Raw genomic sequence first — 14615 nt, forward strand, 5'->3', positions numbered from 1 at the left:
AAGGAGGACAAATCAAAACAAGAAAACACAACTACTAGAAGCAAATAAAACAATGTCATTCAAAATCAAAGAAATTTTAAAAAAGTACCAAATGTACAGTAAGTAGGTAGAGATAGGGTGGGCAGCATGTGGAGTGGTCACGCCCACTCTGCTGCACGTGGAGCAGCACATTGAAGTGTACACCTCCGGTCTTTATGCAACATCGTGTTCAGTACACTGTGTACCACATGGGTGTGTAGAGATTTAACACAGTCATCGTGCAGACTCACAGTCCTAAACACGACCTGTGTGGCACACAGTTGTCATGAATGTGTCCCGCATGGAGAGCAGTGCATTCTGCGGTGCGGGAACAGAATGTCCCCGCTGACCCTGTCCACTGTGTGGGTCCTGTGTGAGACACACGCCCCCTGCAGCACCGTCCTGCAGACCAGCACTGACACAGACAACTTCGCGACACCACCGTGCTCCTTGTCAGCAGCCAGTCTTCTTGGCTCCTCCATAGCTCGGGCGGTCCAGTGAAGTGCAGCCGGGAGAAGAAGCGCACCTCATGGCTCTCCTCTCCGTGAGCGCCGGGCCCTTCCGGAGCCGAGTGCGGTCGGTCCGGACGTGGAGCCGAGACTTGTTCACGATCCCGGCTACTTTCCACTGCAGCGGCGCCCTGGAGGCGGTACGGTGACATTTGTGTTTATTACAGAAACTCTCTATCGTCTCTAGAAATATAGATTCGTGCATTGTGTTATTCACAACTGCTACTTTAATATGCACGAAACAACGGTGTGTTGCAGGTGTTGCAGCCCTGACTTACTTTGGTCCTGTTCAGACCAGATGTTAGTGGACAGAGCACATCTGAAATTACTGCAGCACTGTTTGTGTATCACTCATTGATGATACTTCCAAGCTATCACCCCTTGGTTTGCATTTACTTTTTTTAAAAATGGGTCAAGCAAACGTTTGCAATCGTGCAGAAATGTAAACAGCAGCTTCTTTGTGGGGGTTAACAGCTGAATGGACTTTTTCAATTGCAGGTTTGATTTCTCAGTGACTGGCATTTTCAAAATAACCTCATTTTTCAAAATAAGATGTAACAGAGGTTTCATTGTCTGACACAGATTTGACTTTCTCCTGTGGACTGCTGAAGTGGAGCAAACCAGAGAAAGTTCAGACAGTGTATTTACCTGATCATTAAAGGAGCTGCTGAATGTTTCTAACCATGAATTTATTCTGCAGGATCATTTATTGACACTTGTTCCATTGAAACAAAAACATGTAACACGCTGACACACTAACTAACACACTGTCCTTGGTTTCACCACCATCCCTGAACTGTACCATTATAATGAGAAATGTCTCTGCCTGCTGGACTTTGGATGGTAAATGTTCAGCTAATATTAGCTGTAGCTTTGGGTTATATAGGGGCAGATATGGAGAGAAATTAATAGAATCCTTAGGTTAAACATTTTTTTTCCATTCAAGATTAATTGTATTATTATATTTGTTAATCATGTATTACTTCATACCATTTGTTATCATCTGCTCCATGATTTAAAATATGTAATCATTTATTTATATACATCTTACCAAGATGTTTGTCAAATATTTTGCACTTGTGTAGAAGAGAAGTGTATTTTACCCACAGTCTGTAATCATATAGACGGATTTCATCTATGTTTAATATGCACAGATGACAGCTACAAGTAAAATCTCAGGTTATTTTTTTTCAGTGTTTTCAATTTTCAGTAATCTTTATTATAGTGGTCTGCAGAAATAACCAAATTAATAACATGAGAACTGTGTAGCAGCTGCTCACTGTCACCTATAAGTGTGTTATCTGCGACTGTGTTCAACAACTTTATGAAAGTAGGTTGATTGTGACACAGTAGAGAGAACCCAGGTCATAATGAGATTTCACTCATCCTGTATATAATGTGGTTTGGAGAAAACAGGTGGTGGGACAGATTTCAAAAGCTAGTGTGCGTGACTGGTTCATGTCAGCAGTAGAAAGCATCAGCACTGCCATTTGAGATTAGGTGTATCAACATCTATTACATGTAAGATGTTTGTTTGATGTCTCTGCTGTGCTGTGCACTTCTTTTCCTCTCATGCTAATATTCATCACACACTGTTGATTTTATTTCAGACGTCACTAATCCAAAGGAAACATGCAGGGCATTATCAACACAGAGTCTCGCTCACTCGGTTACTCAGCTCCAACAAACCACCAAGAGGTAAACTACCTCCTGTGTGATGTGGCTGAATGAGGGACCTAAAGCCTTTTTACTTCTATTTGAGGTATTTGCCTCTAACTCTCTTGTTCTGTGTGTTTGTCGTTGGACTGGTTCAGGTTTTGAAAAGTTTTTCCCAAAGAGGGAAGGGAGCGCTGGCGTCAACAAATCAGTGGAAGGTGAGTGGAGGGTAGTGATAATTGAAAACACCATTTGTACATTGTCTCCTTCCTCAGATCTGCTGCAGTTTACAGTTTGATCACTTTTTAGATGAAAGTCCCAAAGAGCAGGAGTTTCCTGGAGGCGACTCAAACAACGATGATGGCGAAAGACGAAGAGGAGGAAAAAAGGAAGAATCACATTGGTGGACGAGATTTCAGGTGCAAACAACTGACTCTTTTTCCAAAGTGACTTCCAATTAGTGCATTCAACATCTATGAGGGGCCATTCGGGGTTCAACATCTTGCAACATGCTGCTAATAGAACAAACAAGTGTAAATTTAGAGAACAACTTCATCAATATGACGACACATGTGCTGCAAAAAGTCACAGCACATGCAAGTACAGAAACGCACTGCAGATAATCAACCGATCAGTCCAACTCTTCCTCTTACGACACTTCTTTGTCTTACAGGATGAGTTCCCCTTGGATAGAAAAGTGGTGCAGAACGTTGCCATCGGTGCAGCAGGCATGGCCTCAGCTTTACTCTACTTTTACTTCAGAGAGACGGGCGTCCAGATCTTGTGGCAGGACTTTGTGCATCACTACTTGAGCGCAGGCTTGGTAAGTTGAAGAAGAGTCTCGAAATCTTCTGTCTCCGAACTCTTTGTGTTTCATGTGGACAAATTGGTTCTTGATCTACGCAGGTGGATCATCTGGAGGTTGTCAACAAACAGTACGTCAAAGTTTATCCTGCAGGCGGAGTCAACACATCGGAAGTGGTCAGTTGCTGTCACGTCCTTCTGCTTCCACAACTCACCACTTTATGAAATGATCAGGTGTTGGTCATAGCTTGTGATAAAAAATTATTGTATTGCACAAATACTAATATATGTAATATTGCATGAGACCGCTGACCTGAGAATAGGTGGATCAGCCAGAAACAATATAATAAAGGTGAAGTAGTTACAAATAATAATAAAATAGCAGAACATGTTTGTTTAAACTCTGCATGTTTCTTCTCACATGTTCCATATTTGTTTCTGTTCACAAAACATCTTAGATTAAAACAATGATTGCTATATGACAATGTGGAAGACACATAAAGTAGGTAAGTGTGTTTTGTGTTGTCTGTGTTTCAGAGCTATCTGTGGTTCAACATTGGCAGTGTTGACTCGTTTGAACATAACTTGAAGATGGCAGAGCAGGAAATAGGCCTGAACCCCCCCAACAAAGTGCCTGTGTTCTACAGCACTGAAAGCGATGGGTGAGAAACTAGAATTTTCATATTAAAGCAGCTTAACTTCTATGCATACTGTATACTTTTTCCTCCTGTGGATTCCGGTGTAATTTAAGTTCTCTTTCTTCCTCCACAGGACACTTCTTGCCGGCGTTCTCCCATCTATAATTTTGGTTGGATTTTTGTTTTTTGCCATGCGGCAGGGACCCATGGCAGGTGGACGTGGAGGTAGGGGAGGAGCAAACCCCTTTAGCATGAGTGAATCCAAAGCCAAGATAATCACAGACAATATCAGTGTGCGTTTCAAGGACGTTGCAGGCTGCGAAGAAGCCAAACTGGAGATCTTGGAGTTCGTCAACTTCCTGAAGAACCCCAGTCAGTACCAGGGCCTCGGAGCCAAGATCCCAAAGGTGTGCAATATTTTCATAATGGGTGAATCAATGACAAGCCCATAAATTTCAGTTTGTGCTACGGTACATCAAAATAAATTCTAACATCTTTATTCTCAGGGTGCAGTGCTGTCAGGGCCACCTGGAAATGGGAAGACGCTGCTCGCTAAGGCGACTGCAGGGGAAGCCAATGTCCCCTTCATCACCATCAGCGGCTCAGAGTTCCAGGAAATGTTTGTTGGTGTGGGCGCAGCTCGGGTCAGTACTCAGCTGCATGACGACTCTGCCCCCAAAATTGAACATAGATCAGTGTGATAAGAACTACCGAAAGTTACAGAAACCAACTTGGAGTCAACTTTTTATTTTGGTTCATGTCTAATCTAATAACATGGAGGCGGGGACATTTCTGACCTATACTGCAGCCAGCCACCAGGTGGAGATTGAGACGCTTTGGGTTCACTTTTGGGGAGCAGTCCTGTCGTCCATCTTTATGTACAGTCTATAAACACACATTTCCCTTTCTCTCTGTCTGAGTATCAACATGATATTTCTGATTTCTCTTTGCCCTGTCCTGTATTAGGTAAGGGACATGTTTGCCAAGGCTCGAAAAAATGCCCCCTGCATCCTGTTCATTGATGAGATCGATGCTGTGGGCAGGAAGAGAGGGAACTCTGGTGACCAGAGCGAGCATGAAAACACACTCAACCAGTTGCTTGTGGAAATGGACGGTAGGCAGTCATTTTTATTTCTGTCAGGGTTTGAACTTCTCTGTCATTACTGGTGTAAAATGTCCTAAGACCTCAATCACACCTCTCTTCTCTTCAGGGTTCAACAGTAGCACCAACGTGGTCGTTTTGGCTGGAACCAATCGAGCTGATATCCTGGATCCAGCTCTGATGAGGCCTGGACGCTTTGATCGACATGTATACATTGGTACAGTGATGCACTTCTATCAATTTCTTCCTCTCTTCATGCATCCTTAAACCCACAGTGTTTATATTCTGTCGCCCCCCTCTGGCAGCAAGGGTAATAACACAAACACTGAGAAATTGCCACAGTTCCAATTTAGTATTTTCATTATGTGCTCAGAGTAAATGTTATTACCACATAACATTCTATTGATATTTTACAAACTCTACCTTGTCCAAGATAAGACAAGACACACTGCTTGTCCTTTGAGGGCTGCAGGTGTGGTGCCAATCCCAGCGGATATTGGTTGAGAAGTGGGGGACACCCTGGACAGGTCGCAGTTTGTCCTCAGCCATTTCTGTCAATGTATTAATACTATACATATGAATATGCTCTTTACATAGTTTTTCTCCAGAGACTCCTACACTCCAAAGATATACAAATGTGGGTTAGGTTATTTGGAAACTCTAAACCGACCATAGGTTTGAATGTAAGCTTGACTTTGAGATCACTCGTACTCTTACTGCATGGTTTCCATGAAAAATTGCATCAAGCCTGTTTCCTTATGTTTAGATTTTTTTGCACCTTTTCATTTGTTATATCAGTTACAAGTTTGTATTACACACTGTGCACTTTTTATTTAAATGGTGGATCTTTTTCTGCCTGCAGATCTAATTTGCTTTACACCAGCAGGGCAGGATAATGGTGGGCAGGGCGGTTTTCTCTCTAATAAAGAAACTGTGTCAAATTGAGAGAGCATTTTATAAAAGAGGGATTAGATAAGTGGAGGCCAACGTGAGGGGGGGATGGGACACACGGCCGGCTCCTCTCTGTGTCATTTAGTTTCTTTGTTCCCTCGGTCCATCAGTGTTGGTGAGATAATATTGCCTAAAACACTTTGATGATTAATGTTTTATCAGTTGGTTAAATAATTTGACACATCATTATGTCACTTATTTAAAAATAAAAGTGTGGTTTTTCGCTTGCATGAATAATGCACTTTGGCAAGGGGCTGCAAACGTTGCTGCCCCCCCCCCCCCCCCACACACACACACACACACATTCATTCATACCCTCTGTTATCAGTTTAAAAGAAAAGATCTGTCATTGCCATTGACCTTATGACTTTTCCTCGTCCATGAGAACAGTCGTCGTTGTCTTTCAGAGTTTTATCCTTTAGCTGTTGACACTAAAAGTCCTAATTTGATTTGACCTATTCTCTTATGCAGCTGTTGACGTAAATGAATCCACAGACTACCTTGGTGTCTATGGTTGTTGTAGCAGTAGCAGTTCTTCACTACTTACCGTTCCTCTGTTTTAAAAAAGCAGATGCTCTGAATGGCACATGATATAAACTTAAAGATATTCTTGTTTTCTTGTTTGTTTTCCACAGGCCCACCAGACATTAAAGGAAGGGCGTCCATCTTTAAAGTGCATTTAAAACCTCTGAAGTTGGACTCCAGTATAGAAGCAGAGGCTCTGGCCAGAAAACTAGCTGCACTAACCCCAGGTTTTACTGGTAGGAACAATAAATATTTGATCATGTTAACACATATTTACACACAGCTCAGTCTCTCCATCAATCACACAATCTAACCTGATTGTGATGTCTTCTTGTGTGTACCAGGGGCTGACATCGCTAATGTGTGTAATGAGGCGGCTCTGATCGCTGCACGACACCTCAACCAGCACGTCAACACGAAGCACTTTGAACAGGCAGTTGAAAGAGTAATTGGAGGTAAGTTAACAACCACATGTATACACTTGATGTTATGACAATGCTCATAGAACGACGTTATAAACATTAATCAAGTCAGTCAGCAGTGAATGCAATGGTCTTAAAGTTTTGATCTAAATATATGCTCTTAGTTTATATTGATTATCATTTCATATGGATCCATAAATATGAACTTAGTGCTTTAATTAAAGACATAGGCTGTTAACTTACATTACATCCTGTCACATATTATCACATTCAGGCTTCTCTATTAGGATTTGATTTGACGTTTTTTACTGTACTGACAGTGTGATTTCATTTGAGTATGACTGGCAACTATGAGCATTTCACAGACGTATCAGTGTTTGCCAATATGAAAACTTTTATTTTACAGACTAAACAATGCGAACGATGTGCATTCGTGTTTACATAAAAAAATTTAATTTCTTAATTGAAGTTTAACTGAATATATTTAGATTTCTTTGTGTTTTTTTTATTTGTAGTTATTCATGTTAAAGTTTATGGTTAAATTGTAAAATATGCAGCCTCCAACATCTTAGGAATAATTGCCAAATTATTTAAAATATTTATATCGTCCCACTTATCAGGTTTTTTACTCCCTAATATTGGTATCGGCTCTAGATTTGGTGCATGTTTGGCTCCATCAACCCAACATCCTCTCAACTGTGTTCAGAGAGCACATCAGCCCTGATAACTTAACAAACAGTGTAAGACTTTCCCCTTTTTCTCAGGTTCCGAGAAAAAGACTCGGATCCTGCAGCTTCCAGAGAAAACCACCGTGGCTTATCACGAGGCCGGACATGCTGTGACAGGCTGGTTCCTAGAACATGCAGACCCTCTGCTTAAGGTATTCAGACTGAATCACCATATTCTTTGGTGTCGTCACCCGTAGGGAAAGTAAGATCTCCACCCTATGATTAGATTGATTGTAATCTCCTCCCTCAGGTGTCCATTGTCCCCAGAGGGAAGGGTGTTGGTTATGTCCAGTATCTGCCTCAGGAGCAGTACCTGTTCACCCAGGAGCAGCTGTTTGACAGAATGTGCATGATGCTCGGCGGCAGAGTGGCTGAGCAGGTTTTCCTCCGTGGAATCACCACCAGAGCCCACAATGATCTCAGGAACGTCACGCAATCTGCCTATGCACAGGTAATCAGCTTGTTTTACAGCAAACCTGTCCATAGAAACACAAAGCTGTCAGGCACTGGGGATTCTGGATTAAAAGAAATGATTGGTAGACTTCATCTACATGAAGTCGTTAAAAATGAAGCTGTCTGATAATGTAGTCATGACATATATATTGATACCTGAATAAAAAATAAATGTGGAAACTAGCTGTTTCATTATGATCAGGTCAGATTTTTCTGAAACATGGATTAATTATTGTTTCATTAGAACTTCATGTGCGGCACCTTGCAGACAAACAGCTGGAAGATCAACCTATAGTCCTGGTTATTTCTGTAGGAGCTCGGTTAAAAGTCACTCAACACATTTAGCAGGCGACCCTCAAAATAAATATAGAGACCTGAGTCCCCCTGCAGCGGCCGAAGGGTTTGGTAACGACCCCGGTCCTTTGCTGCGTGTCTTCCCCTCTGTCTCTCCCCATTTCACGCTAACTGTCCTATCAATAAACGTGAAATGGCCAAAAGTATCTTGCCTGGAAAACAAGGCTCATAACAAGTAGTGGATTTGAAGTGAAGCAGCAACGTTTGCGCTTTTTTCCTAATGATGCACTTTCAAACATGCACTGCAACCCTGATCTTTTCTAGTCGTTACCTCGGGGAGCTGTATGTGAGAACTCAAATGTCTGAATCAGATGGACCAGACATTAAACTTACTCCCCTGTGCAAAAGTCTCTGTCGTGTCTTATTTAGTGGATTTATTCATAATAAAAGAGGTGGTAATTGTCCAGGAAAATGTGAATGGGCGTAGTGATTTCTATCCTGCTTCCCGCCCCTAAACCAAACAGAATATTTCACAGATTATCTCTTGTTGTCTGCTACATGTATGAAAAGAGTCTGATGCTCTGGACATTATCCTAAGTTCATCTGAGAAAATGATCAAAAAGAAAAATACCTAGAAGATAAATGTTTGGTTCTCTCTCATCAGTGCTCTTTTCTCTTCGTGTTTTTAGGTCGTACAGTTTGGGATGAATGAGGCGGTGGGTCAGGTCTCCTTTGACCTCCCTCAGCAGGGCGACATTGTTACTGAGAAACCCTTCAGTGAACCCACAGCCCAGCTCATAGACCAGGAGGTCCGCCTACTCATAGATGCGGCCTTCCAGCGAACACTGCAGCTTGTCACTGAGAAGAAAGAAATGGTGGAGAAGGTGAGAGCAGTGTTCTCACTGTGAGAACAGATGGAGAGAGGTAAAGCTGAGGAGTGTCTTCCTCTGAAGCTGCTCACAGAAGAGAATGATGCAACAAATTACGAGGGCAAAAAGTGAAAGAGAATTGCGAGGAAGATGGATAAGATGTCGTTGAAGAGCAAGTTGTGGTGTCATCATTTAAAAATACTGCTATTACTTATAATATTAGTTATCTATTACTGCTATTGATGCGTCACAGCCTGTTTTACATTGTAAGTGTAAAAGAATACCTGCTTTTGAATTCTTTCTTCATTAGTACCACATGCATTTTAATCGATGATGGAGCCTTATTTGATATTATCAATTAAAATGCTTGTTGATTACTGTTGCAGGTGGCAAAATGTCTTCTGGAAAGAGAGGTGCTCGATAAGGCGGACATGGTGGAGCTGCTCGGACCTCGTCCCTTTCAGGAGAAGTCGTCGTATGAGGAGTTTGTTGAAGGGCTGGGTGAATCTGAAGAGGACACCTCTCTTCCTGAAGGGCTGAAGAACTGGAGCGAGAACAAAGGGAATGAAAAACACAATAAATCAGCCCTTTACTTGTAGCTGCCTCAAGCCAAATATACACTGGATTCTGGTGAATATAACTGAAGTAAGTACGGCACCGTCTGGTCCAGCCTGCAGCCTGTCGGGACTCTAAACATGCAATTTTTAAATTGTAGTTTTTATATTCCAGCAGGAATTCCAAAAAAGTTCATAATCATTATAATCCGGGGAATTTAAACCAGTGAGCTATAGCTCTCGGAACAGTGGACTTTGTAGCGTACGTTTCACCAGAGGTGCCACTCCCACAGTCCGATGCCGTCCTATAGTGTGATGACACTGATAAACATGCTACAGAACAACTGGGAGTCATGGACAAGAGAGTTATTGCGCTCAAGCAGAAAAAAGAAGAAGAATTTAAATGTTTTCTAAACCTCTGAATGATCTGATGTTGTTTTGGTGAAGCTGCTGTTCTGGTATCATCACATTTTATACTGAAGCTCATTCTGCTTTTCCAGCCTCACTCAGTGCACGGGCTATGTTCTTTAGCCTGTGGTAGAGATTTCCCCAAGTCAATTCATCTATGTAATGTGATGTAATGAAGAAACAATGTTCTTCTTCTTGTCTTTCTCAGATGCATTTGACTGTTTGCTTCACATCATTGTCTCATGAAGACATTCTTACTGTCTGAGTTGGGACTTTGTCTCAACTTAAATACACCAATGCAGTGCCTGTCGAGCTGGAGCACGACCTTCGGCCTTAACTGATGTAATCAGTGACCTAATCAATAGGTTGTGTCTCATTTCAAGAGAAACCGTAGTAACAGATTCTCTGTCAATTTTCTGAGGAACCACTCATCAAAAAAACTGGATTGGCTGACCAGTCGTTGAGAAAATCGACTGACAGACAGACTCAGAGAGATTTCTAAGTTTATATTTAGATTAAAAGATTTCCACCCCATTCACATCCTTCTGAAAACTGTCCCCAGCCTCGTTCTCATTAACGTAAAGGCAGCTGTTAGAAGTCAGTTTCTGCTCAGACGTTAAAAATATGTTCACGTGTACCTTATGAGTTGTTGTTGTCTCATATGATAAGAGTCACATTAGTGAACCAAAGGTTGATATGTGAACTTTGTGCTGGAAACAACTGAGCTGAGCATGAATCAGATACTGTCTTAGTGTTCTCTTTTTTCACAATTGTCATATCACAGTCTGGTTAGGCTACAATCAACGATCAAACAGGAGGCAGTGAATAAAGTAAAGGTTTAACTGTATTTCCTCTTCTGGCTCACAGAATATTGAAACCGTTCAAATTGTTCTTCTTCAGTAAATCATTCTTTCAGTCAGTCGTGGGTTATGTTTGAATGTTTTCCTAACTGGTGAGATAAGCAAGCTGGGCTAAGATAAGTGTTCATGAAGCCTTGTCATTGTCATTGAGAACGACCCCTCGTTGGGCAGGTCACACACTGTTAACCAAATGTTAGTTTCCTAATTGTTGAGCCAGTTGCTCCTCTGCTGAGTAAACAGGTTTGATAATAAAATGACTGGAACTTGTTCTTTCGTAATGTGAGAAATGTGGGCTCGTCTTTTTAAAAGACGTCGACCAGTGTGACGCTGGAACATTTTGTCATCCAAACATCAGTGGACTGATTTTTGTATGATAACCTTGAAATTGTGTGTTTTCTGCCTGTTTGACAGTGCACGGTTTATACTTGATCGTTTTTTACAACTATTGTCACTTCACTTTGTCACGGTTACTCTTGAGGGACAATGTGATTGAAAAAAAAAAAATGTATGTAAAATTTTATACTGCTTTTACTGTACACTTTGCTTGTGTGATGCTCTCAAATAAATGCTGTAGTGTCACAAAAGCATACTTTTGTACAATGATTTTAAGTATTGATTACATTGGCTGTGTTCAAGCCACACAACTATTCCACTAGTGTGTTAATACAAAATCATTTGTAAAATCAATGTATAATTTCATCCGAAACATTTGAACAGTAATTGCTTATAGAGCAATAATGCACTCTCTCAGCTTGGTTTTCCTTGTTATGCAGAGAACACAGTATCTACAGTGCCCAAAATTAATATATGGTCAACGGTCTGCTTGATGACCACTCAAAGCCTGTCCTGGTACAGTTTTTGCCCATTCACCCGTTTCTTCACCCATTCACACACATTCATACAGTGCAACTCTGTGCAAACATCACTCGCACAATGCTGTCAGGGCTCAGTGTCTTGCCCAAGGACACTTCAGCAGGCGGAATGCCACAGCTACTCATTGTGAACTTACCACTGTCATATGAATCCAATGTGATCTTTTGCAGCTTGTCACATTCTACATGTGCCTCATCACTTAACGATGCAGCGTGTGTGTCCTCCACAGTGATTTAACTTGATCAGTCACACAGACACAGGCTTTTTCAAGACTTGTATTTATTCTTCTATCATCCCTGTAGTCTCACATCTCCACTGTGCTGTGTCAGCACCATCCCTGTGTCGCCATTGATCCGTTGTGTCAGAGCGTTCAGAATTATTGGCACGGCTGGTTTAGACAAGCTCCACGTGAGATAAATAAATCAAGGAATCAGCTGTTTCCCTTTGCTCAGAAAGATCAGAATTATTGCATGAAGTCAGATTCAGCTGAGAAAAGATGACAAAATTGTTGGCACTTTGTATTGTTTGGCATTCGTGCAAATGTGATACCTTCGTTCCTGACAGCTCATAGGAACAATGGAATTTGAATACCAGACGATTTTTGGATTGGCAACTTGAGTTATGCAGCTGTGACTTTGGCAGCCATCATTTTCTAAAATGAACAGGAAAATAGAAAGAATTTGATCTTAACAAAAGTCTGAGCTGCTGCTTGGTCTGTTTATCTTTTTAGTTATCTGCACCTAATGCCAATAATTCTGGAGAGCACTGTAAATATGATTCAGTGAGAAAAGTGCAATGTTTATATTGATCCATTTAAAATAACAACACAAAATCTTTATTGATATGGAGAAGGTCTGATGGATAGAATTTTGCCTCACTGAAACCCACTGTATAAGTCGCCTTATTTACAGGCAACAGAAAACCCTGTCACATTGTCAAGCAGCACATGAAGTAACGGCCTCAGCGTGAAATTTAACAGCTTTATTGATATGTTTTTTAGCTCATGTCCTGGTGTTTCAACGTGAACCCCAGCGTCTGAACGTCACATGGAAGATCTGGCCTCTCTGGGCCGGGGGCGCTACTGTTAGAGCCAATCTCAACTCTCCAGCCACTGTTTCCCACCCTGAGAGGCTGTGAGGATGGAGATTACTCTGCTGACCTCATACCCTGTTATATCATTCAAAAACAAAACTGAAAAATCTTCTGGCAGCCCAGAGTGCATCGATAACCCCATTGCATGAACAACACCATGACCGTGTGTGTTTGTGTGTGTGTGTGAGAGAGAGAGAGGAGAGGGAGAGAGGGGAGTGTGTATTGCACAGCTCAACATCTTTAGTTAAAGTGCAGAGCACAGTGTCCAGAGTTCAACCTGAACTCGTCTATTCAGCACCATGAAACATTATGTGAGTGCACGGTGGCAGATGGGGGGGCCTCTCGGTCCACTTTGTGTTCCCCCTCTGGCTGCGTCTTTCTGGCTCGGGCTTTTCTCTCTCTGCGGTCCGGCTGGTTCACCACAGATGTCCTCGTCATGGCTGCTTGGGCCGCTCCAGCTTCATCAAGGGCTCCACGGTGTCAGAGTCGCTGTGGTGTTTTCTCTCTCGACTCGGGGGCTCGACTTTGCTGCAGCGCGTCCATGAGGGGGAGCGCATGTACCCACCTCTGGGCAGCACTGGCTGTTGGGAACCTGGGAACCAAACACACACAGTAACTGGTCACTAGACATACAGTAAATGCAGACGCAGTGATTTTATCTAACATGGAAACAAGGACACCTGTCGTGTTTCCCACTGCTTGAGCTTCAAAAATACAACTGTCTTTATGTTTACTGCCAACGTAGCTCCATCAAAGCTAAAAGCAACTATCTCCAGAGCTCGGACATGCCCCTGAGGCCCTGGAAGACCATAGCATCATTTTACTTCCTGTTGTTCATTCAAAATGGCCGATATCACATTGATTATGTGCATCTCAAAAACTGTGAAAGTGACAATGATCGGCTAAAACGGGAAAAAGATACAGTTTTTATTAGGGCTGGTAAATAACAATAATTGTCACAATAAAATTTTAATCAATAGCAAAATAACAAAGGTTCAATATATATGGATATATAGCACAATGAGGAGGTATAACACCTTAATAATAGATCACCTTAAGTTTTCTGTTTGGAAAGGTTTTGTCATTCTCTGCGTTTAAAACCACAACAAAAATCTTAATTCAACTTCTGGCCATATCCCCCAGCACTAGTTTTCTGTTTTCTTTCTCCAAGTCTGCGTGGGTTTTCTCCACGTACTCCGCCTCACACCCAATATTAACTGGGAATGGCTCCAGACCCCCTGCAACCCTCAATGGATAGGCAGTATAGATGATGATTGGATGGATGGATGGAAAAACCAGTATATAAATATATACCAGACGTAATATCACTGCAGTGACTCACAACAGTGTCGCCGTTTTATATAATTAGCGTATTTTGTTGTGTTTTCACCATACAAAGAAACATATTTCTAGTTTTGTTGCTAGTGCCACTTCACACCACTTGGTGGTGGTGTCCAACCAAGCGAGACTAGGACAAGGCAGCAGAGGGAAGAATGACTGACTGATAAAGAATGGACACCTCACTCCACCTTTCACTGCCCACATCACTTGAATCTTGGCTCTCCTAAGTGAATGTTATACTCAGTACGTGGCTCATACATCTCCCCGAAGCCACGTCCACATCCTCGCACACGCTGGAGAGAGGAAGAGGAAGGGGAAGAGGGAAAAGACATATTGATCTTAGAAGATTGATGGCCTCTCCGCTGGGTTTTAATGAGGAGGACAACAACAACCTCCTCAGCAGCACAAAGCAGTCTGCAGCATTCTGTGTCACAAACACCTGCTGATGGTGACTGGTTACCTCAATATTATTATAAGGATTCATATCTTCAATGTATTTATATTGATGTCTCTATAAT

General features: G+C 42.0%; 2 protein-coding genes across 4 annotated transcripts in view; one reads left to right on the forward strand and one right to left on the reverse strand.

Moving 5' to 3' along the window:
• Positions 1-108: 108 nt before the first annotated feature.
• On the forward strand, positions 109-9974 carry LOC117752919 (AFG3-like protein 1). The gene is made up of 17 exons (XM_034570653.1): positions 109-667; positions 2138-2225; positions 2342-2401; positions 2493-2602; positions 2857-3006; positions 3090-3164; positions 3525-3649; positions 3759-4032; positions 4132-4269; positions 4592-4739; positions 4837-4944; positions 6314-6439; positions 6548-6658; positions 7390-7505; positions 7604-7804; positions 8790-8984; positions 9356-9974. Exons 1-17 carry the CDS (start codon positions 548-550, stop codon positions 9566-9568), a joined length of 2358 nt encoding a protein of 785 aa, XP_034426544.1. The 5' UTR covers positions 109-547; the 3' UTR covers positions 9569-9974.
• A 2243-nt stretch (positions 9975-12217) lies between these two features.
• dbndd1 (dysbindin domain containing 1) overlaps positions 12218-14615 on the reverse strand; it is a 15702-nt gene continuing 13304 nt past the window's right edge. Inside the window, exons 4-5 of one of the 3 annotated variants that reach the window (XM_034570699.1) lie at positions 13165-13348; positions 12218-13132 (exon numbers count right to left, since the gene is read on the reverse strand). In XM_034570699.1, the coding sequence (XP_034426590.1) occupies positions 13191-13348 (158 nt within the window). In that variant the 3' untranslated portion in view covers positions 12218-13132; positions 13165-13190. Of the gene's footprint in view, positions 13349-14615 lie in introns of all 3 variants that reach the window. The other 2 variants (XM_034570691.1, XM_034570680.1) reach the window with 2 other exon arrangements.

This window comes from Hippoglossus hippoglossus, chromosome 3 (genome assembly GCF_009819705.1).
Source record: "Hippoglossus hippoglossus isolate fHipHip1 chromosome 3, fHipHip1.pri, whole genome shotgun sequence".
NCBI classification, from domain to species: domain Eukaryota; kingdom Metazoa; phylum Chordata; class Actinopteri; order Pleuronectiformes; family Pleuronectidae; genus Hippoglossus; species Hippoglossus hippoglossus.